Genomic DNA, 24,695 nt, shown 5'->3' with positions numbered 1-24,695 from the left:
TCAGAGTCTGACATCAGAGCTGCGCCCATAGCAACGGTCTGCTATAAAGAAATAACAGACTGTGGAACGCCGTGATTAACCAATCAGAATCGAGTATTCAAAACCCTGTTTAATAAACCATGATAAAATACAAAACATAAGAAGATTCAGAGTTACCACAAGAAGTAGCTCATGGGTTGAAATGGAACTCCAAACAGAACTAGTGTGATCCAGCGCTGTCAAACTTATATACAGGCAACAGGAACCTCTGCAATTCAAAACTGTCCCAGACCCAACATTATCAGCTAACTCGGTGGATTCACTGAAGGAGTTTGTTTTTGAGGGATCGGACCCTTGCAGAGCGATCTGTTCCAAGTTCCATGAAAACTTTCTGAATGGTTTCGAATGTGTACCTCAGTTCTTTTGGGTACTGGAGGCTTAAAGCGTAGATCAGCCCAGAGAGTTAAACAAAAGCCGCTGGCAGGTCAGGGAGATCCTGGAGGACGATGTCGTCTTCTTCTACAACAACAGCAACATTAATGACTGTTGCAGGAGCTGAACTGTCATCATCCTCCAACACAGTGAGGATACCCACGATGAGGCCCTTCGTCTGCTCCTCTTCTGGGTCAGTGGCCTTGTGATGACAAAAAGAAAATGGCCAACGCATGAATAGTAAATCAAACTGAAAGACATTTGGCATTAAAATACTGTGGCTCAGAATAATTTATAACGCAAATTATTCCAAATACTGTATAAAGCTAATTTTCCACCCTGAATTACTTATATGTTTGACATTTTAACCCTCTACCAGCGGGATTGTCGGCTATCTCGACCGACATTACTGTCTTTGAGAGGTTGTAGCGGCTCAGTTTTAAAGCTAGAGTGAAGATACTGTCTCATATGAAACTAGACAACCTAAGGAATCCATTGGTACCAACCATGTCATGTTAGCGGGAAGGAGGCTAAATAATGCTCCAAATTAGTCTACATTTTGGAGAGGGAAGAAGTGGCATGGCCATTTTCAATTTTCAAAGGGGTCCCTTGACCTCTGACTTCAAGATATGTGAATGAAAATGGGTTCTATGGGTACCCACGAGTCTCCCCTTTACAGACATGCCCACTTATGATAATCACATGCAGTTTGGTGCTGCAACAACTTATGAGACATGGAACAATTTATTTTAATTAATTACAAATACTGCTGGCCTGCTGTCCCCCCTAAAGAAAAAACTAAAACGGGTCTATGTGGATCTCTTAGGGTTAAACATTTCCATCTCATACCCCACAACCAAAGATTTAACCCCCATATACATGAAACCAATTACATCAAGTAATAGCCAGCAAAGTACACCTCTTGAAGACACTGTGGGCATTGGGACAGATAAAGACAACAAGGAGGACACTGGGATGGATAGACTAGAATGGGACAAAATGGCAGAGAGGCAAAGGTTGAAGTCAAAGAGAGTCTATTTTTAATAACAGAATAATAAGAATATTTACATTTTCTACTAATAACCACTCACCAGACAGTTCCTGAAAAGCTTCTCATGACTGTCACAGAGATACAAGGGGAGGCCCTTCAAGGCTGCAGTCTGTCGATGTGCTGTGATGTCAGATGTCTGAAACATAAAGGGTTGGGAGAAAAATTACACCAAGATGTAACTAACATGAAGAAAGCTGAGAACAAACATGGAAACATGCTTCCCAGTTTGTGTTAAAGCTGCATTTATTTATTTATTTATTTTGCCCACTTAGGTGCAGGACTCAACAGACTGAAACAATCACACACTTGATATATTATGGCCTTATAAGGTTGATTATGTGGCAAACAGCTGTCCTCTTCCACATCCAGCAAATACCTGTTGAATAAAAGTCTAAGATTTACTCCTTTTAACTCCTGATATAAATAGCTGGCTTCTTAGCTGTTAGATGTTCCACTTTCTTCACCACCTTGTCGCTATCTTTGTCTGTCCCTTAGGTAGTGTACAGTGGGTTTATTCTGATGGTTTGTCACTATGAGCAACACCTTAAATTTGACCCAGTTTATTTAAAAATATTGATTACTGCAGTTTTATAAAAAAGAAAAAAAAACACAATTCCTTGTTATACATTTATTTCCATAATGTCCAGAATAATAAGATTATTAAGTTTAAAAATTCACCTCTTTATGAGTTGATCCATCTCAGGCAGGAAAGCTGTCCGCCTAGCCCGATACAGTTTAAGGAGCCTTGGAGTGTGCTGATTAATGGCTGCTCTGAAGTTGTCTATTAGGTCCTTGTTGGTGATCCGAAGAAACTCTTCCCTGATCTGCTGAAGAACAACAGAACAGCAAACTTAAATGTCCAATACAAAGTCAATACAATTTCAACACCATCCTCATGTTAAAATATGTATTTTATTAACCCTCATCCTGGGGACCCCAAGAAAAATCTACTGTAAGAAGCAACCATCATAGCACCATGTTAACTTATGTCATCTCAAAACATTAATAGTGTAATTAATGTCATCTGAAGGATGGCATTAATTACACTATTAATGTAGTCTGTGCCAAAACAGAGCACGTAAGTCAATCTGGTTTTGATCAGGATAGGCTTTCACTTCAAAAACTGCCTAAGCAATCTTATCCAAAATGTCCATCTCCTTGTCTCTGGTTATGCTGATACCTTTCTTGGTCTTTTCATATGCCTCATTGCCTTTGCGTAACTTCAACTCCACATCATAGGAAAAGGCTGGAATGGGAAAAGGTGAAGGCCACTCTGATATACTTCACAGATAGTTCTTGCACTGCATTCATTTCAATCTGAAAGACAAAGGTGACAATTTGCTGGAAATTAGCAAAGCAGGCAGTGGAAGAATAATTAATGATGTGGTTAATTTAGCTAAAACAGGTTCTGGCATATATAACATATCAGTTTAATGTAATTGTAAACAGCAGACTGCTCTCTGGAATTGACAGTATTTTGACAAATTTAACACAAAACTTCCTCTTTCTGTTCAGGGTGCGCAAAAAGGGTAAAATACAGCTTCCTGTCTGTCCGGTAAAAGCCGATGAGAACTGGCACCTGATGTTCAATCCAGTCCCACAGTTGCACTTCACTTCCTGTAAATGTGTTGATTTCAACATCTGCAGAGTATTTACTATCAAAAACTTCAAAACTGCCCATTTCTTCATCAGTTACTGAAATCATGGCTGGTTTTCTCAACCTTAACTAGTTGCTATATTACCGTACCATATTATAATTTTGACCTCCATTACTATCAGGATGTAGTTTTTACCTGCCATTATCAGTATACAAGTTATAAAAATGTACATATATCTGGTGATTTTATGGAAGTCATTGAAAGGACATTACGGTAACTTGGAAATGTTTCTGTGTCTGAATGAAGCAAGATTGAGGAACCGAAAGCTCAGGATAAACAAACACGCCCAGATTTTGGGCTAACAGTTTTGCTGTCAGACTTCCAATTTTATTGAATTAAATGAAGGAGTGAGCGGAGGGGTACTGTATGTGTATATTATACACATACAGTATCTAATGTGTGCCCGGATTAGGTGCAAATAGCATTGTTTGCTATGGACACCTGGTGCTAATAGCATCTGCTGAAAATTGATTGATTTTTGTTTTTGCGTTTTATTCCCTGTCTTTTTTTAAAAGATTCTGATAGAATAAAGGTCTGAAGTCAGTTGCACATTGGGGCTTATATGGCTCCATGTACTGTTTTTTGTACTATGTGGTATTCTTCCAAATTCACTCAAATATAGTCGATGAATAGCCGATAGATGAGAGAACTTGATTCTTTTGCAAAAATCTGAGATATAACTCAAGGACCTGCTAATAGCTTTTTTTATAGTATTGATATGTTTTAGGTTGCATCTGTACATCTCCACCCCTGAAGCTCCATGTATCCCTCTCTACTTTAGAGATCATAAAAATAAAAACATTTTTACATGTGTAATGTGAAGGAATGCAACAACTCACGGGGGTGTCGTGGAAGTCGAAGCTCTCAGGGTGGAAAGCAGTGAGCAGACAGGACACTGCCTCCTCCTGGAACACATCCTCCTCCAGCACCTCAGTCTCTGCTTCAACTACGACCGACACACAAACACAAACAATAAATAGCACGTAGTAGTATGTGGGTATCTGTCACATCACAATTTTAGAATAGATTATGGTTTATTTTCAACAAACAAAATGAGTAAATGACACTTAAGTGTCATTTACTCATTTTCATATCCAATCTGAAAATGTTCAGATTGGATATTTCAGTTTTTCTAGAGAAGAGAAGCTATAATGCTTTGAAAATTACATTTCCTTTACTTAACAAAACACTCAGTCCCTCACTTGGCACATGCTGCGAGTCCAGATACCGCACTGTCATGATTTTCCTTGGCAGTCTAGTTTTCCTTGTGTTTCCTCTGTTTCCCTGACCTTTTATCTCCTGTGTGTTATGTGTGTCTAGTTTGTCAGTGTGTTGGGAGGTGTGGCCTTCTCCTCCTCCTACTCCGTCTCCTGGGCGGGCACTGCTGGAGCAGCTGACCTATCAGCACACACATCTGCAGTATCTCTACCCCGGTCTTCCTGCCAGTCATCGCCAGATCATTCCGTCGCCCTCAGTGGTACAAGACACATTCAGGCTCTCTTATAGTAAATTGCTTTTTGACTTTGCTTATGCTCGTGTTTTGAGATTTTTGGACTCACCTTGTTTGTTCTTTGCTCAGGTGTGTTCACCTGCCACCTGTTGCTGCTTCCAGGTTCCAACCTGCCTGCTCACTCCTACACTCTGCTCCTCCTCGACCTGGATCCTTGCCTTAGTTACTTACCTGCCTGTTCACTCTCCGACACCATTCCACCTCTCGGAGCTCAGGTGGATTCATCTGTCCCTCTGGAAGGATTCCTGGATACCCCTCCCCGTGCCCTCCGTTCCGTGATTTAAGTATTGACATTATTACTGCCACGTTTCGTACCTCCAGGAACCCCAGCCCTATTCACAGTACCTTTAATATTTGTGTAATAAATTATCATTGTTACACCTTTAAAAGACTTGTGTCTGCATTTGAGTCCACGCTATTGTTGAACCAGAACATAACACGCACAGCCACCTTTACAATCAGGATGCAGTTTTTACCTGCCATTATCAGTATACAAGTTATAAAAATGTACATATATCTGGTGGTAAACGTGTAAAGCATAAAGCATATCGAAATGTTACAGTCAGAGTAACAATCAGTCTAAATAATAACATTTACCAGAACCTGCTGCATATTAACAGCTAGTGTAACTCACATAATGAGGAATGAGAAGTAAATATAAAACGTATATAGCATAGTATACAATATTAACATGTGGAAATGTAATTAATAGTACTTGCTGAACCTGTAAGTGTTATATTAACCAGTAAAATGACAATTTGAGAAGCATTTAGCAGCCTTACCAAGTATACATATACTAGCAGCCCCAAAATCAGATCAATTATATCATTATGAATTAAATAGAGGTTTACTTAGAAAACATAAATTGGGTGTATATTTCTGTATTAAACATGAATGATTCTCATGGTTTAAATGGAGCTTAGAGCCTCTTGTTATAGTCCAACGCTGCCCTCTCTAGTACAGCACATGTTAACACAGCTTCATTAGTGCTGCTGCCATTCTTGTGTTTGAGTCTAATGTGTTCTTGTTGATAGTTTTCTCACCAGACTGAAGTGACAAATGTGACACCACCACCCAAACTGAGACGCTCACATGTTTCCTGTTGGGGCGTGTAAACTAATACTGCTACTGCCAGTTGTGGTTTGTGGTGTCGTGAAGCAAAATCTATTGTATGTACCGACACTCTTTTGTAAGAACAAAATTGTTTATAAAGCAATGACCAATATATAACTTTGATAATATATTTGATTCATATATTTGGAGATGTGTTTCAAACTAATAATTTGCATTTTGGTCCACATCAATAATAAATCCAAAATACCACTTTTGCTTTTATGTTTAGCGATGTGATGATCTGTGTTAGCACAGTCTTGTGTTTGGAGTTTTTTGGTGGTGAGTCTTATTAAACCTTCAATAATTCATTATTTGTCCACTTGGGGGCAGAAGAAACAAACACAACATCGACCTATCATCAACTTTTAAGTTGATATGTTGATCAATAGTTGCTTATTTACACACCCAGCAGTTATAGAGCAACATTAACATTCATTAGAGTCATGTTTGTGTCCAACTGATAAATATAAGTTAGTTAGTTGTTTATGAAAAAGGTAAAAACAATGAGTTGTGTATGTTATAATTAATATGTGTATGCAGCAAGTTTATAATAGTTTGAATTTTCAATTAGTTTTTGTTAGTTTTGACTTTTCAATTTCATTTTAGTGCTTGCTCGTTTTAGTTTAGTTTCAGTTTTTCAGAAAGGTTTAGTTTTAGTTTATATTTAGTTTTAGTTTCTTTGCAAGTTTATTTGAATGTATCTTTTTCACTGCTTATTTTCGTTTCAGTTTTAGCTTACTTTAATAATCCTCGTATGTTATTAATTTAAAAAACACACTTTTGCTTTTGTGTTTCTTTTTCGTATGTTTTGATAAGATGCAAAAATCAAAACAAAAAGTACAAGAAAATACTGGAATAAGTCCCAATTCAGTACGTCTTTGTTATGAATACTTTCTAATACTAATTTCTGAGGACACTAACATGTTATCATTACTATGACCAGATTATTCCTCCTGCATTCCCTACTTCAGTCACTACTGTTATAAATGAGTAAGCTTATAAAAAAAAAGGACATTTCACAATCATCAATAACTGACTAGAACAGAAAATGTGTGTGTGGCTTCTCCGCCTCCACATCTCCCTCTGCCTTGTCTCATCTGCACAGACACACACATTACTCCCCCTCACCCCTCCCGTTCTCCCACTTTCTCCTTTCTCCACATTTTTCCAGAAACAGGAAACTGAAACTTACCAGATATTTCCCTTCCAGATACTGGAGGGGGAAAAACATTTTTGCTGAGCTCAAGGCCCTTCCGAACAAACTCAGACTTTGTTCAGCTCAAGATGATCAAAGCCTACGCCTGTGATAAGCACTCCTTCAAAAAAGAGGAGCACTGTATGGAAATGGCATATAACTGTAACTGAACTGAAAGTTATCAGTGACAGACAACCCAAGATACTTAATAAAACATCATATACTGTGCCGATAGGGACAATAAAACAGAGGCAAAGTGCTAAGCAATAAAATGTGATGAAATGTTGTGTGGTATTTCACAATATCAATACAAACAGTGACAGGAAACTACACAGAAACTCATGAAGAGCAGCTAATGTTTCAGCTGCATTTTGCACCAATTCTAGCCAACATAAGGAATGGTGTAAATATGTAACGGATTTTAAGGAAGTCATTGAAAGGACATTACGGTAACTTGGAAATGTTTCTGTTTCTGAATGAAGCAAGATTGAGGAACCGAAAGCTCAGGATACACAAACACACCCAGATTTTGGGCTAACAGTTTTGCTGTCAGACTTCCAATTTTATTCTGCAGATAAGAGGAATGAAAATAGGAAGGAGTAAGAGATTTTTCTTTACTTAACTGAGGTCAAATTTTGGGCGTTAACACAAGAAGGATCTGGCATTAAGTGATTCTCATGTGTTGTGTTCAGGAACCAAAACATTAATTTACTGGTCTGTCATTTCAGTAGTAATCGTTTTATTGAATGTTTTCTGAAAAGACGAACAAAGAACTGAGAAGAAAAGAAAGAAGGAACAGTGTGTAACATTTAGCAGAAATGGAATATAATGTTCATAACTATGTTTTCATTAGTGTATAATCAAATAATCAAATTTTTATTGGCATTTAAACTGATTGATGGCACACCTTTATAGCAGGCTTTGTACGTATAAATAAATCCTTTTTCATGTGGGTATTAAATTTACTTTGTCTACTTTGTGTTACTGACTCTAGTAAATCCTTTATCTATGCGCCTATTTCTGATGTTGTGCCAAAGTATTATTCTTTAATTATTTGACCTCACTCCTTTTACCTTTTTAGTATGTTTGGTTCTAAATGAATAAATTGACTGAGTTATATAATCATGCAACAACTATGAACCATTACATTTCATGATCAGCGATATATAAATACTGTGCACCATCACTGATAAACATGTTTTTTTTAACTTTGCAGCCAATTAAATCAATCATTTACATTCCTTCCTCTCAGAGTTCAAACTGTTAGTCATGATTTTGTATCGACCGGACATGTTGCACAAGTAAAAAAAAAAGAGATGTAGGCAGTTTTGACAACATGTCTCAACAGTTTTGGGATCTATCCTGTGATGCAGGTGTTGAACATAACTTTCACTTCATGAGAAAAGAGAGAAGTGAGAAACTGTAAAACATTTGTGATCAAGACTGCATGAAAAGGAACTCTACTGGAGGGTTTTAGCTGGTTGACAGAATAATGTGATTTTGTAAAGATGCTGCAGGATGGAGCTTGTTAACTGAAATAGCAATATTTTATTGGCCAGAGAGAATCAAAGGTCAGACAAGAACCTGACCTGACATCATACAGTATCAGAACATTCAACGTGTTAACATTCAACTCAAAACATCTGGCTTTAACAGTGAATCGCAGGCTTTGAACAGCAAGTCTAAAATAAAAATCGCGACGTTACAAAACGCTCCTATAAAATGTATATGATGCTAAGCGCTAACTGGTGTGCATGTGTATAAAAGTAAGCAGATGGAGTTGTAGGCATTAGAACATTAAGTTCACTGGCAGGCTATGTGGCAAACATTGCGATTCCTTCAGCTCACAACCAAAACGGTGGTGCCCTATCCCCTAATGACCTGTGTGGTGACCATACTGGTCGGCTGGTCGCCCCTAATCTTCAGCTCACGGTTCATCTGGCACCAGACAAAGGGGTAACACCAGAACAGCTTGCAGCAGTCGTCACAGCACGAGCCCTGCAGGAGGAAGAAGATGAAGATGAGAGAGATCCTCCAGTCGTTGAATTGAACGATATACTGTATAGTCTCAAAACTATGGCGTTTAGAGACTTATTTAGAGACTTTTTTTTTCTTATTTAGCAGGATATTTACTGACACGTAAGATATAATTGAGCCTGGCTGCAGTCCAGTTGAGAAGTATTAAGGTCTTTTCAGACCAAACGCAAATAATTCATACGAATAAATCACACGTCAGTTTAAAAATTCAAACCCATCTAACTCTATGAGCCTAGTCACTCCGAATCTTTTTGTTTCGATTTCTGAATTTCGGATGTCGAAAAAAAAAAAAACAACCAATAAAATAATGACTTTTGATCACCGGATCAATAGATCTTCTCGGACGTCTATGTCATAATTAGGTTTATGGAGCCGACTGCTGCTAGACCGCTCGTTACAGGTTGGGGCCAGCCAGCAAGTCGCTCTCTGTGTGTGTGTAAGGGAGAGAGAAGGTGGACTATTTCACGCAATTGTAAGTTATTAGTAATAAATAATTATCATGAATGAAGCTTCGATGCTTCAAACTATCCGGTATTTTATCCTCTTATTGTTATTACCAGCAATGGAAGCATATGAACGCACTGTCTTTCCTTGAGAAATCCACAGAGCCCCGGAGGTAAGCTGACCATTATAACCTGACCTTTAAGCCTTATATTAAAGGCCATGTATCACATGATAATAAACATATCAGCTACATATGAACCAGTCCAGTCAGGAATGATGAAACCAGTGCATTTACACTCATTACGATAAAATGCTTCATAGCAAATGCGACCATATCATAACTTTTCTACACAGACCTGCACACTTAACGACTACACTATGACTAGCCCTTCTCCAGTTGAGCATCGTCGATTGTGTGGCGATGCGAAACTTACATTTTCGGTGGAATGCACGGAACACAAATATATATATATATACTGGATATGAAAGGGTCTTTACTTTAATTTTTGCAGGTGGTGTACAGAGACAAACGGAAACAAGGTTGATGAGCTGTGGAGAGTGAACCGAGACCGGCAATTTGCCTTTTACATTGAAATCTATACATTGTGAAAATGAAAGCACCAGTTTTTGAGTCAAATTGTGATCTAATTGTATCTTTGCACATCTAGGTGTCGTGACATCCTGTTTGCTGAGCAGGAAAGCTGCATGTTATAATCTAATACCAGTCACTTGGTATTCAGCGTACAACTGATGCTCTGAGCGATCACAAACAATCCGTTGCACTCATAATAATGGACTTCAGAGGGTTCAGAGGTTCGGTTTGTTTGTATTAAACTATGACTACTACATTGTTTGCGTAGTTTTACCAATATTTGAATGCTCTGAATGCAGTGCCCTGAACACACACCAGCTATTATGCAAATAGTGTACATTCTGTTATCCCTCATAAACAAGGAGTAGCCTTCATAGAACCAGCAATGCAAGAAAATGCATCACGCTCTGGAAACAAATATCGAGTGTGTCTGTCCAATATGTAAAACATATTTGTGGATACTGATCAGATTTGAATGAAACGTCAGCGAATGACACTTGTTATTTCTCTCTCCTTCATGTTTAGAATTTAGTACAAAATCTTTGTTAACACCTATTACCTATATTTCTAAAATACTGAGCCAAATATTGTTACTTTAAGTCTCTCAGTTTTGCTAAAAACTGTGTACTGAGTGTTCCCAAAGCTTGGCTTAAGATGAGCGGAGAGGAGTCTTAATTTGCCCCTAAATTTCATTATTAGTTAATTCAATTCAATTGACATCTTTAAAGACATCTAAAGTTATATTTCTAGTGTGTATATTTTGATCTTGTTTGCTTCTATTCAGTCTGTTTAATATATTTTTGCTAAATGCTTTTATTGTAACCTCGTAACTTGTGCTAAACTAATACATCTTTAGGGACTCTATGTAAGAATCAGAAATTGCTTGTTAACAGCGACACCTGTGGCCATTAAGTCAACGAAAGTCAGTGCCATGTTGCTCGCGCTCGCTCTACATAGACATGAACGAGCATCGATCAACGCAGTGAGGCGACACACGTCAGCTAAAACCACAATATCACTCTATATTTCAGCTGCTTGGCAGTAATGTTAGCTGACCAGACGAAGGTCTCTCCATGAATCGATGCTGATACTTTGTTGTCCTGCTTCAGACTCCCGTCTTCTGCAGTGTGTAGCGTGCGCGCATGCACATGAGAGGTGGAGCGAGTGAGAACGAGCGCGGTGTGTGAGTGAAGGCAAGCAGGCAGGCAGAGGAGCAGAGCAGCATCGACTCCGGCCCTGGAGACCAAAGCTACGGTCTCACCTGTGTCTTCTGGCCGCGGTCGGGTGGCTGGAGCCGGAAGAGTTGACACACAGTGTTTTGCAAGACGGAATTTCAATAGATAAACTGTAACTTTGCAGTTTTGGTGATTGCATGTAGTTTGTGTTGGAACAGCGTAGCCACACGCGAGCGCGCATGGGACACCGACACGATTTATACGTGTAAGAAGTTACAAACAGAACCTTTAGATATTTTTCTACAATGGCATGTTCAAAATGACACCAACAGGCCTAAAAGTTTGCAACAACTGTAGTGTGGTTGTAAGCATACTGTATATGCACATTGAACAGCATTTAGGTAGAGAAAAAAATGGGGAAGTGTTACATCTCACAGCTGTAACCACAACAACAACTTTTGTAAGATCTAGCAGTGCCTGTACAGGAACTTACTTCACTTGCAGTTACATGATGCGCTGTGACAAGAGATATTTAATTGCCACACTCTTTGCCATGTTTCTTAGAATAAAAGTCTCCATGGACTTACATGTAGAGGCAAGACAGAAATTAAACTCGCTTAAGACGTCCACGGTCGATTCACCTAAATAACAAAAACCTAAATGATCTAAGCTTTCTTACTCACATCTAGTTTTATTAGCGGTGGCTAGAGTACAATTGTACCATTTATAACCATAGCATACCCATAAGATGTAGTGCTAATACACATATGTTCATTAAGAAAAGGCGCGCCTACAAAGATCAATCTTGGGACTTTAAAGAGACGTAGCGACCAGGTGCCAGATTGTAAACAAGCATCGAAGAGGAAGCTACAAAAATGGCGTACACAGTGCAGAAGAAATGCTAATATAGAGGTGAAACGCCATGTGGGCGGAGCTTGTTCCAAACCGATTGTGAATTTTTACTCGGCTTTCACCTGCTGGCAAGGACCTTAACACTAGTCTGACTCACTGGATGTAGACTGTGGGTATAAGTCGGCCACGTATCTCACGCGTCATTATCCACCCCTTCTGCTATCTGCGCTATCTATTTTGCAAGGCCACCGTCGCTGCATCCTGTGCTTAGTGCCGCCTAAGATGATTGTGATTGGTTTATTGGGATGATAATGTGTGGAGTCAGACCTTTCTTTAGTGCTGAGGAGACGGGTCTGGCTATGCGAGACTACCCTAACACTAGGTGGTGTGCGCCTCTGGTGTCGTTGAGCCGGGGGAGGAACTTTGAATGCTGCGTTTACAAACTACAACCGTCAAATCCTACTCATTCTGCCTTTAACACCCGCCTAAAAAAAAACTGTATTTTGCTGCCCTCTCTGGTTTAAAGTTTCAAACCTGTTTCATGTCTGACCACGCTCAGCATCACTGATGCACTAGTCTCACATAGCCAGACCTGCTGCACCTATAACCACATTCAACAGTGATGTCATAGGGTCTTGTGCATCACTGCAGCAATTGGCGGCAAGACTTTCCGGGGATGTCGAGTTACTCTTTAAGAATCAGCATTGGATCATTCACCTTAAAGTCGATTTTATTACCCTGCCCTAGCCAACACTTTAAGCGTACCACCCGCCAGACTTACAGGGATGTTGTGGCGCTCTCTGATGGAGGAGCGGAGTATGCAGGACACCACACAACAGACGTCCAGGAGTGGCATGGCGAAACACCAGCCATGGTCACTGGCTGTCTGACACTGCATGCAGGGGAAGCAAAAAAGGCCGCAGCAACCTTGAGGGCAGAAGAAAAGCATTTATATACATTAAATCAATCCAGCAAATAACAAATTATGATAAAGTGGTTATTGTGCTTTTAATAATGATTGTATGACAAAAAAGGCTAATTAGTTTCCTTTATAGATACATGCTACTTTGACAGCTAATAACCTGAGTAGTTTGCAAAACACTCGCTGCTGCACGGTAATATCTGAAGATGAGTGCATCAATACTTTTATCGACTCTCATCTGGATTATGGTGGCTGGACAGTCAGAGGACGATGACACTTTTATATTGTGTGAAACTTACAGGTGCCCATATCACTGCAGCAGTCGCAGATGCCGGTGCTCCATGTCCCAGGGTGGTGTTGGGAGGTGGTCACCATCGTCACCATCTGGCCTGGCTGCTGCTGGATTGCCATGGCTGAAAGATACAAGACAGAAATGGAGAAACTGGGGACTTCTCCATACACACAGGAATCTCTGGATTTCCTATGATTGGTTAAGTCAGGATGGTCACAGGAGGTTTGAAGCTATACCGTCCAAAGTGTTGCTACTGAAACATGTATATCTGTGTTAGTGTAAGCTACAAGAAAGACCGAGTGTTGTTCACACACAACTAGCTATACCGATGTGTCCATGACTACATCTTTTTGAGCAATCTGATTGAAGAAGAAAAAAACATTATACAGAGTGGATGTGAATGTGCTGGCATCAAAGCTATCATTGTGATTGACTGGCAACTTGTGCATTGTATTTCTAGCAGTGCATGCTGGGTGAGACATACTTTCCGCTCTCTATTTGACACCCCTGAGGTCAACCGCAAACTAAACCTTTCAAACAAACAGGAAAATCAACCGTATTTCTACCTCAAGGTGCTGATGTGACTTGGTATGTTTGGTTTACTGGATTAGTCAGATATTACAAGAATAAAGTCAGAATTTAACGAGAAAAAAAGACGTAGTTGAGGCAGTCGTGGTTACGGTTGTTGGAGGTGCTGTAGTTGTAGGTGGAGCTGTTGTAAAAACATATATTTAAAGAATATGTAAATACGCAATGGTGGCCAAACCAAAAGGATTTTTTGTTTGATGTCAAACTGACATTGGTGCCAGTTTCACACACCTATAAGAGCCATCATAAAAGGGTAAGAAAAACCTGGCTTTGCAGACCTTTTAGCATCTTATCTACTTCTGAATTGGCTAATATAATATTTTTTTTACAGTTAATAACAAATTCTTTACGTAACAAGATTTCTGATTCAATACAAGTTGGCTAAGAAAATAGCTCATCCTGCTCCACACAGCACTGTTTAATGGATGGATTGAACTGCACAACACTGAAACTGTTAAAGCTGTCTTTATGAATCTTGTCTTTATTTCTTGTATACTTGTATACTTGTATTCTTGTAAACTTTAAGAGAAAAAAGAAAATAACACGTAAAATGACTACTTTATAATATTATGACTTTATTATCATAATACTTTTTTTTCTCGTAAACTTCTGACTTTTTTTCTCGATAAGTTACTACTTTATTCTCGTATTATTACGACTTTATTCTGGAAATCTCAGATGTTTTTTCCCCTCAACGTGGCCCTAATACTCCGCAGTACATTTGCTCTTTGGCCCTCACTGCATTAGACTTATATACTATATACTTAAACTATAAACTGTGTTACCTTCATCACAATACTCAAATGTTTTGCGGCTCCAGGCAATTTTTTAGATTTTTTTCTGCCTAAAAGGTCTCTTTTGATAGTAAAGGTTGCTGACCCCTGCCCTAGATAGAGGATTTTATCCATATTCCCCACCCCTAATGATATGACGTCATACTTTTGGCCATCCAGTGTGTTTAAGCCAATACCTTAAAATACCGTATAGTAGCGTTAAGCGTTAATACCATAATCAATATCGAAGTAGGAATACTGTTTAATAACATTGAACTCCAAACACAATTTAATTGTGACTTTTTTCGTACAAAAAACATGTTACACTTAAATGCATGCTGTTTTCACCCACTACCATCGCTGGTAGTGGGTGATAACACCAGCTAGCACCACGTTAGCATTATCTTAGCCTAACCGTCATTTTTTGGCACGCTCGGTCAAACGCAGCACGAGCTTGAAAGTTTCAAATACCAACCTTTAAAATACAACTTCTTTTCTGACCGACTGCACACAGTCTTCAGTTTTTTAAAATGTCTAACAAAAGAACTCCTGTCTTTAGTGTAATGCAGATTGATGTGACCTTGGTGGGTCGCAGCTGAGTTTACGAGTGATGTGTCAGTCACGAACGAGCCGGTTCAAAGAGCCGGCTCTTTTAAGTGAACGATAAGAGCCGGCTCCTGTCTGAGAGACGTTTTTTTTCTTTTTTTTTTCTTTAATTAATTCAAGGCAGAATGATAGGATGATCATCTCCGCGCCACGGGCACTCCATACACTGACTGTGACTGAATGTTGTGTTAATGACGTCCGTGCGACCAATCAGGTGATGACAGACAAGGATAATACCATCAAGCAGGGAGGGGCGGGGGTGCGCGGCGCGCTGATGGTACGTGTCCACAGGTTCCGTGCTTTCCACGCTCCCCATTCATTGTCTATGCAAGCAGCCGCGCAATGCATTCTGGTAGCGTGGCGTCGCGTTTCGAGACTAGGCGTGCAGGAAGCCCGCTCCTCATTTGCATAAAGTTGAAGTCCTGGCTACTTTATGCAAATCACGGGCGTCCGACACGACGCCTCTCGAAACTCCCGATAATCTTTTAAACTAAACGTTGTCGAGCCAAAATAAAGACAGATTCATCAACTGCATGGATTATTTCTCGCCTCAAATGTTTTCAGAAACACATTTCAGTGAACTATTTACGTGAAATAAGAGAAGATAGTTTTCAAACGAGCCTCCATACTGGTTCCGGTTTGAGCAGCAGCCAACGGAGGGAAAACGTTCGTCCAATCAGGAGCCGAGTGCCTTGTTTCTAGGGACAGCCCCCCAAGCGTCTAATGTTGGGAAGCGTCGCGTCACCTCGCGATAAAAAATGCCCCTGTGGACACGTACCATGACGGTCTACAGGTACAGAGCAAGAGGGAAAGGAGGAGAGAAAGAGAGAGGAGTGCGGTGCACGAATAGCAGACAAGATGAGTGACAGTTGGAAACGAAGCAGCATGTAAAATTATGGTATTCTGGAAATTATAAGGTTTAGTATAATTATATTGAATAATTTAAGTGATATATGTGCACAAATACTAATCATAGGTCAAAACCTCGCTGAATTTGGCTGATTTATAAAAGGCAGAAGTGGTAAAACGAAGAGCCGTTTGAGAGCCGAAAGAGCCGGCTCTTCTTGGTGAGCTGAGCCAAATGATCTGGCTCTCTAAAAAGAGACGGACTTCCCATCACTACCAGCTACATCTCACACAATGACTCTCATCATCCTCTCTCTGGTGACCTGCAGCTTTTCCCATCTGGTCCCAAGGTCTACAACAAAGCACCACAGAGACAGCTTTGTTCCAGCTGCAATTGTTCATTTAAATAAGTAGCAACATTTGCACATTACAGTATCGCACTATATCGCAATATACTGCATCGTAACCCTCTTATCGTGATATGTATCTTATCTCCAGATTCTTGCCAATACACAGCCCTAGAGTTTACGATTCTAACGCGCTCTTACTTTGTAAATGTCAACTTCCGGTCGCAGAATATGTCTTCTAGTGATTTTATTTTTGTTTTTAGAAATAGAAAATGAAAATCAACCCCTTTTTTTTGTTTAGTTCATCCCTTTTTGACCATGAGAAAGAAAAACGTCTTGTATTTCAATTTTTTTTTTGTATTTTAAAATGAAAATCAAATAAACACTTATTTTTTTGTCTTTTAATATCTATTTGTGAAAGGAAAATCAAATGACCAAAAGATACACTGGCCCTGTGGCCTTCTCTTTGCTGGCTCCTGATCCCAGCAGGCCTTTGAGTACTCTTTGTCATGTTTTTGGTGTGTGTCTTTTGTCTCTACTTTACTGTCAATACGGGTGCAATCCAATACTTCCTGGCTGTAAAACAAATCTACGTATACAAATAAAGTCACCTCAACCTGAACCCCGAACATTCAATCTGCCACTTAGCTATAAAGCTGTCCTTATTAAGTTATAGCAGTCAAATAAAATCAAATGAATCAGTGTAAAAGTATAAAACATTTTTGTTTAGCCTTCACTGCACTGATAAAGGCAATTTTTATAGGTAACGTTACAGTTTTCTTTTATTCTTCTTTTTCTAAAGGAATGGAGAGTAATGGTTGTAATGTAATGACATTAATGGTTCATTTTGTCATGCAAGCGAGTATTTATTTTAGTTTTTGTCAATGCAACTAGCAAGTGAATCTAAGTGAACCTTTAGTTACATTAAAACAAACCAATGTTGCTGGCTGAAATAAATGATACCTAATATTACATTATTATAAGCTCACTGCAGGCTCAGCATCAGCCAAAGACTGTTAATTGTCATATTTAAGCTAAAATACAAATTTTTTCTTACCTTTTATCTTGTTCCGTGAGCTGAGCAAATGAAAAAGTCAATGGAAAATGTGGTCCTTTCACCATGCGATAAGTGTGTGAAGGAAACCACATGCCCTGCAGGATGTAACTGCTTCATCACTTTCTGTTTCTCAGCAAAGACTGCCCCCTTTACTCCCCCACACACACTCACACATGCAGTATAAAATGACTCAAAGATCTCTGTTGAACAAACTAGCACAAGTTTGTATTTGACACGTTAAAGCAAAACTAAACTAATATGCAAAACTAACAATTTGCATGAGGAAAACAACGATTGATCAAACTTTACAGGCTATACTGACCAAATAAAGCCAGCTATAGTAGGAAATGTAAGTGCACACCCAACTGTCCATTTAGTGCAAGATACAGACATAAAATATGTATTATATTATGTTTACCAATGCCTTACAATATCCTTTCAAATAAAATGATAAATGACATAAACAAATATGAAGCTGAGGGCAGCATAATAGCACCACCTGCAGGCATTTTATAAAGAAAGATTGCATTTAGATTTTGATGAATTTTATAAATTGGACTTAGAAATTTGTTAAAATGTTAAAATGTTAAAATTTGAATTGATTTAGTTGTGAAAAACTTAAAAAATATATATTATTTAGAGGAGGGATGGAAACACAATCTTAACAGGTTAATATAAGACTTTTTATTATAGTGTATTAGATAGATAGATAGATAGATAGATAGATAGATAGATAGATAGATAGATAGATAGAAACTTCAAGTTTCCAGCATCACAGTTCCATAGTGCAAAACATATTAGTAAAAAGGCAGTAAAAAAGTTAGTAGTGCAAAGTACAAAGTACAAAAAAATATACCGGATATAAAAATACAAGGAGATGAAGAAAACTGTTAAAACTGAATATATTACTAGGTTTTGGTGGTGACACATTTGTTGGAGAGGAAAAACATTCCAAAACAGTTTAAAAATACAATAACATAATTGACTGTACTTTGATTACATATGTGTACCTTAGATATGGTACTGTAGTGTATACTGTAATCAGTCTTTTTACTGTTATATATTTTTACTGCTGTGGAAAAAGGCCAAAGCTTTTGCCAAAACATGTTTCCTGTGTCCTGTGTGAACAACAGAGACATTGAATGGGTCTCTGTTGGTTCGAGGTTAAGGGACTGAAATATTAGATAACACGATGTATAAACAAAAAGAGGATGCAGTATGCAAGTGCCAGGGTGTTCTCACTGCAGACTGGGTGCGTCATCTTTCGAATAAACAGACAAGGAACTCGAAAATCTCCATAACTAATGGAGCTCAGTATATGAAGCTACAACACTCATTATGCATTGGTGGATTGGATTGGATCATTATATAATTCACTATTATGATAGGTGGATTTATACAATATTATAACAGGAGGAAACACACCAATTACAGATTTAATTCTGCCTCTGCAAGTCCCGCTTATGGCTATGCGATTTCCATTTTTTTGCATAATATCCTTTCAAATAAACTGATTAATGATTTAAACAAATATGAAGCTGAGGACACCTGAGGGCAGCAGAATAACACCACCTGCAGGTCTGTGGATTGTGGAGAGGCAAATGACTGAAATTGGTGGCACGCTGGTGATCCCGTGAGGCTGTGGTCATATTTACACATCAGAAACTAATAAAATGTTGGACAGATTAAAAAGTGAAGGTCATGAGTACATTACCAAACCAGGCCCTGCATGGTGTCCATTGGGGGTCAGACAGGGAGGGCCCTGAGTCAGTGCCTGACTTCTGATAAAAAGCCCCTGCTCACACCCATGGGAAACCCCACACAGGTGATTTTGATTAGTTAGCCTGATTAGGACAGAGTCATGTGTGCACAGACAGTCTGATGTCTCCTTCTACTGGTAGCTTTGGAGCAGGACAAGTGACACCTTTACAATTTATATTGGTAGATGGAGTCCTGAAGTCTGCAACTAACGAATATTAGTTAGAATAACTATAATGATTATTTTCTTGATTAATCGATGAGTTGTTTGGTCTATAAAATGTCAGAAAATGGTGAAAAATGTATCAGTGTTTCCCCAAAGCCCAAGATGACGTCCTCAAAATGTCTTGTTTTGTCCACAACTCAAAGATATTCTGTCAAAGAGGAGTAAAGAAAAACAGAAAAATATTCACATCTAAGTAGCTGGAATCAGAGAATTTGATTGAAACCAATTACCGTTATTAGTTGGCGATTAATTTAAAGGGACTGTTTGTAACTTTTTACACGTATAAATCTACCGGGTCGGTTTCCCATGTGCGCTCGTATATGCGCGCATGGGAAACTGGCCACACTTGCTTGTGGCTACGCTGTTCAGCCTCCCTGTGGACACGTACCATCAGACTCCAACACAAACTACACGGAAGCACCAAAACCGCTATATCTAGTGAAGCCCGTCTTGCAAAACAGTGTTGGACGCGGTCGTAGTACGCGGGGGAGATCGTAGCTTTGGTCTCCAGGGCCGGAGTCTCTGCTGTACTCTGCTTCTCTAGAGCCCAACGCTGACTTTCGTTGACTTAACGGTCACAGGTGTCGCTGTTAACAAGCACTTCTGATTCTTACAAACAGTCCCTTTAATAGTTGACAACTGAACGATTAATCGTTGCAGCTCTACTGAGATCTCAACTAATCATATAGCTTTACAACCTGCACTCTTAACCCAAATAAGTTGAGTTTACTAGAAATTTGCGTGGAAACGGGATGCACTAAACAAGTTAAGTTTTAGCATAATGTCAAACTGAACAGGTTGAGTTGAATCAACTTAGAACCTTAATTGCACGAGTAGACATAATTAGGCTAACATTAGTAGTCTTTACTCAAAAACTTAAGTTATATGAAATTATGATTTTAAGTTAAATAAACATAAACATATGTAACATATGACCAAAAATTCTTTAGTCATTGCTACTTCAAGTAATTTGTTAATACAACTCATGTCTTTTCTTCTAATTTAATTAATTATACTATTGTGATTTTTTAGATTTTATTGTTTCAATAAATTGCATTGAAGGGAAGAAATGAAATACATTTAAATTTGCCAATGTATTTTATTAACAACTAAACTTGTTTGAAATATGAACACAGCATTAACAATATCTGCTTTATCCATGTGAATGACTGCATACATATAAACAGGCATTAAAACTGTATAAAAGCCTCTAAAACTCCAACTTCAATGGATAAAATGAGTTAACTTTGTTAACTATATAATGTACAAGGTAACGGGTAATGGTACGGGGGGAGGAGAGAGGGGAGATTTCACAACAATGACCCGCTAGCTAAGACCTAAACATTATATACAAGCAGAACAATCATCCTCATAACAATAGACACAAAACAGAATGTAAACATTTGTACTCAAACAGATACAGCTAGACAAAAAAAGGCACAGCTAAAATGTTTTTTATATGGGAACACCTTATGGATTTTGTGTGTGTATGTATGTATGTGTGCGTGTGTGTGCGTGTGTGTGTGTGGCCTCCTTTGAGACCAACATAGCATTTCTTTACATTGCAAGCTGGTTCTTCAAGGTTTGTAACCTTGGTTTTAGTTCACTGTGGCCCAATGTGAGAAGTACCTGTTGGATGAACTGGAATGTGAACTTCATAGACTTGGGGTAGTTGAGATGCAGTGCATATGAAAGTCCAAACAGAAGGCACATCGCTTTAGGAAGGTCTTTAATGTTGTCCATCACAACTTCTCCCTCAATGATGACCTTCAAAGAGGCTGGACTGAGATGCAGGGAAGACGCACCTTCAGGCTCAACCTGAACATACTAAGTTATCTCTGCTTAAAACGTAACATACTAAGTTATCGCTGCTTAAAACGTAACATACTAAGTTATCTCTGCTTAAAACGTAACATACTAAGTTATCGCTGCTTAAAACGTAACATACTAAGTTATCTCTGCTTAAAACGTAACATACTAAGTTATCCCTGCTTAAAACGTAACATACTAAGTTATCTCTGCTTAAAACGTAACATACTAAGCTATCTCTGCTTAAAACGTAACATACTAAGTTATCTCTGCTTAAAACGTAACATACTAAGCTATCCCTGCTTAAAACGTAACATACAAAGTTATCTCTGCTTAAAACGTAACATACTAAGTTATCGCTGCTTAAAACGTAACATACTAAGTTATCGCTGCTTAAAACGTAACATACTAAGTTATCTCTGCTTAAAACGTAACATACTAAGTTATCGCTGCTTAAAACGTAACATACTAAGTTATCCCTGCTTAAAACGTAACATACTAAGTTATCTCTGCTTAAAACGTAACATACTAAGTTATCCCTGCTTAAAACGTAACATACTAAGTTATCCCTGCTTAAAACGTAACATACTAAGTTATCTCTGCTTAAAACGTAACATACTAAGTTATCCCTGCTTAAAACGTAACATACTAAGTTATCCCTGCTTAAAACGTAACATACTAAGTTATCTCTGCTTAACACCTCACATACTAAGTTATCTCTGCTTAAAACGTAACATACTAAGTTATCTCTGCTTAAAACGTAACATACTAAGTTATCCCTGCTTAAAACGTAACATACTAAGTTATCTCTGCTTAAAACGTAACATACTAAGTTATCTCTGCTTAAAACGTAACATACTAAGTTATCTCTGCTTAACACCTCACATACTAAGTTATCTCTGCTTAAAACGTAACATACTAAGTTATCTCTGCTTAACACCTCACATACTAAGTTATCTCTGCTTAAAACGTAACATACTAAGTTATCTCTGCTTAACACCTCACATACTAAGTTATCTCTGCTTAAAACGTAACATACTAAGTTATCTCTGCTTAAAACGTAACATACTAAGTTATCCCTGCTTAAAACGTAACATACTAAGTTATCTCTGCTTAAAACGTAACATACTAAGTTATCTCTGCTTAAAACGTAACATACTAAGTTATCTCTGCTTAAAACGTAACATACTAAGTTATCGCTGCTTAAAACGTAACATACTAAGTTATCGCTGCTTAAAACGTAACATACTAAGTTATCCCTGCTTAAAACGTAACATACTAAGTTATCTCTGCTTAAAACGTAACATACTAAGTTATCTCTGCTTAACACCTCACATACTAAGTTATCTCTGCTTAAAACGTAACATACTAAGTTATCTCTGCTTAAAACGTAACATACTAAGTTATCTCTGCTTAACACCTCACATACTAAGTTATCTCTGCTTAAAACGTAACATACTAAGTTATCTCTGCTTAAAACGTAACATACTAAGTTATCCCTGCTTAAAACGTAACATACTAAGTTATCTCTGCTTAAAACGTAACATACTAAGTTATCTCTGCTTAAAACGTAACATACTAAGTTATCTCTGCTTAAAACGTAACATACTAAGTTATCTCTGCTTAACACCTCACATACTAAGTTATCTCTGCTTAAAACGTAACATACTAAGTTATCTCTGCTTAAAACGTAACATACTAAGTTATCCCTGCTTAAAACGTAACATACTAAGTTATCTCTGCTTAAAACGTAACATACTAAGTTATCCCTGCTTAAAACGTAACATACTAAGTTATCCCTGCTTAAAACGTAACATACTAAGTTATCTCTGCTTAAAACGTAACATACTAAGTTATCCCTGCTTAAAACGTAACATACTAAGTTATCTCTGCTTAAAACGTAACATACTAAGTTATCCCTGCTTAAAACGTAACATACTAAGTTATCTCTGCTTAAAACGTAACATACTAAGTTATCCCTGCTTAAAACGTAACATACTAAGTTATCCCTGCTTAAAACGTAACATACTAAGTTATCCCTGCTTAAAACGTAACATACTAAGTTATCCCTGCTTAAAACGTAACATACTAAGTTATCGCTGCTTAAAACGTAACATACTAAGTTATCCCTGCTTAAAACGTAACATACTAAGTTATCTCTGCTTAAAACGTAACATACTAAGTTATCTCTGCTTAACACCTCACATACTAAGTTATCTCTGCTTAAAACGTAACATACTAAGTTATCTCTGCTTAACACCTCACATACTAAGTTATCTCTGCTTAAAACGTAACATACTAAGTTATCTCTGCTTAACACCTCACATACTAAGTTATCCCTGCTTAAAACGTAACATACTAAGTTATCTCTGCTTAAAACGTAACATACTAAGTTATCCCTGCTTAAAACGTAACATACTAAGTTATCTCTGCTTAAAACGTAACATACTAAGTTATCTCTGCTTAAAACGTAACATACTAAGTTATCTCTGCTTAAAACGTAACATACTAAGTTATCTCTGCTTAAAACGTAACATACTAAGTTATCTCTGCTTAACACCTCACATACTAAGTTATCTCTGCTTAAAACGTAACATACTAAGTTATCTCTGCTTAACACCTCACATACTAAGTTATCCCTGCTTAAAACGTAACATACTAAGTTATCTCTGCTTAAAACGTAACATACTAAGTTATCCCTGCTTAAAACGTAACATACTAAGTTATCTCTGCTTAAAACGTAACATACTAAGTTATCTCTGCTTAAAACGTAACATACTAAGTTATCTCTGCTTAAAACGTAACATACTAAGTTATCTCTGCTTAAAACGTAACATACTAAGTTATCTCTGCTTAACACCTCACATACTAAGTTATCTCTGCTTAAAACGTAACATACTAAGTTATCCCTGCTTAAAACGTAACATACTAAGTTATCTCTGCTTAAAACGTAACATACTAAGTTATCTCTGCTTAAAACGTAACATACTAAGTTATCTCTGCTTAAAACGTAACATACTAAGCTATCCCTGCTTAAAACGTAACATACTAAGTTATCTCTGCTTAAAACGTAACATACTAAGCTATCCCTGCTTAAAACGTAACATACTAAGTTATCTCTGCTTAAAACGTAACATACTAAGCTATCCCTGCTTAAAACGTAACATACTAAGTTATCTCTGCTTAAAACGTAACATACTAAGTTATCCCTGCTTAAAACGTAACATACTAAGTTATCTCTGCTTAAAACGTAACATACTAAGTTATCTCTGCTTAAAACGTAACATACTAAGTTATCCCTGCTTAAAACGTAACATACTAAGTTATCCCTGCTTAAAACGTAACATACTAAGTTATCTCTGCTTAAAACGTAACATACTAAGTTATCCCTGCTTAAAACGTAACATACTAAGTTATCTCTGCTTAAAACGTA

At 37.9% G+C, this 24,695-nt stretch overlaps 2 protein-coding genes across 3 annotated transcripts in view; both read right to left on the bottom strand.

The window, feature by feature from the left end:
* Window positions 1-17,449, bottom strand: part of LOC141760999 (placenta-specific gene 8 protein-like) — a 32,879-nt gene extending 15,430 nt beyond the window's left edge. Inside the window, exon 1 of the mRNA XM_074624180.1 lies at window positions 17,024-17,449. The gene's annotated coding sequence lies outside the window, so the exon portion shown is untranslated. The remainder of the gene's footprint in view (window positions 1-17,023) is intronic.
* On the bottom strand, window positions 8,467-17,621 carry ponzr1 (plac8 onzin related protein 1). 2 transcript variants are annotated; one of them, XM_074624183.1, is made up of 4 exons: window positions 17,470-17,621; window positions 13,260-13,373; window positions 12,820-12,965; window positions 8,467-8,936 (listed from the first exon to the last, which is right to left on the bottom strand). In XM_074624183.1, exons 2-4 carry the CDS (start codon window positions 13,369-13,371, stop codon window positions 8,805-8,807), a joined length of 390 nt encoding a protein of 129 aa, XP_074480284.1. In that variant the 5' UTR covers window positions 13,372-13,373; window positions 17,470-17,621; the 3' UTR covers window positions 8,467-8,804. The 2 variants fall into 2 exon arrangements, with proteins under 2 accessions (XP_074480284.1, XP_074480285.1); XM_074624184.1 differs by lacking the exon at window positions 17,470-17,621 and adding an exon at window positions 15,089-15,242.
* Window positions 17,622-24,695: the final 7,074 nt, after the last annotated feature.

This window comes from Sebastes fasciatus, chromosome 22 (genome assembly GCF_043250625.1).
Source record: "Sebastes fasciatus isolate fSebFas1 chromosome 22, fSebFas1.pri, whole genome shotgun sequence".
Classification (NCBI taxonomy): Eukaryota; Metazoa; Chordata; class Actinopteri; order Perciformes; family Sebastidae; genus Sebastes; species Sebastes fasciatus.
Note: the sequence above shows the minus strand (reverse complement) of the source record. Positions and strands in the feature narration are given on the sequence as shown.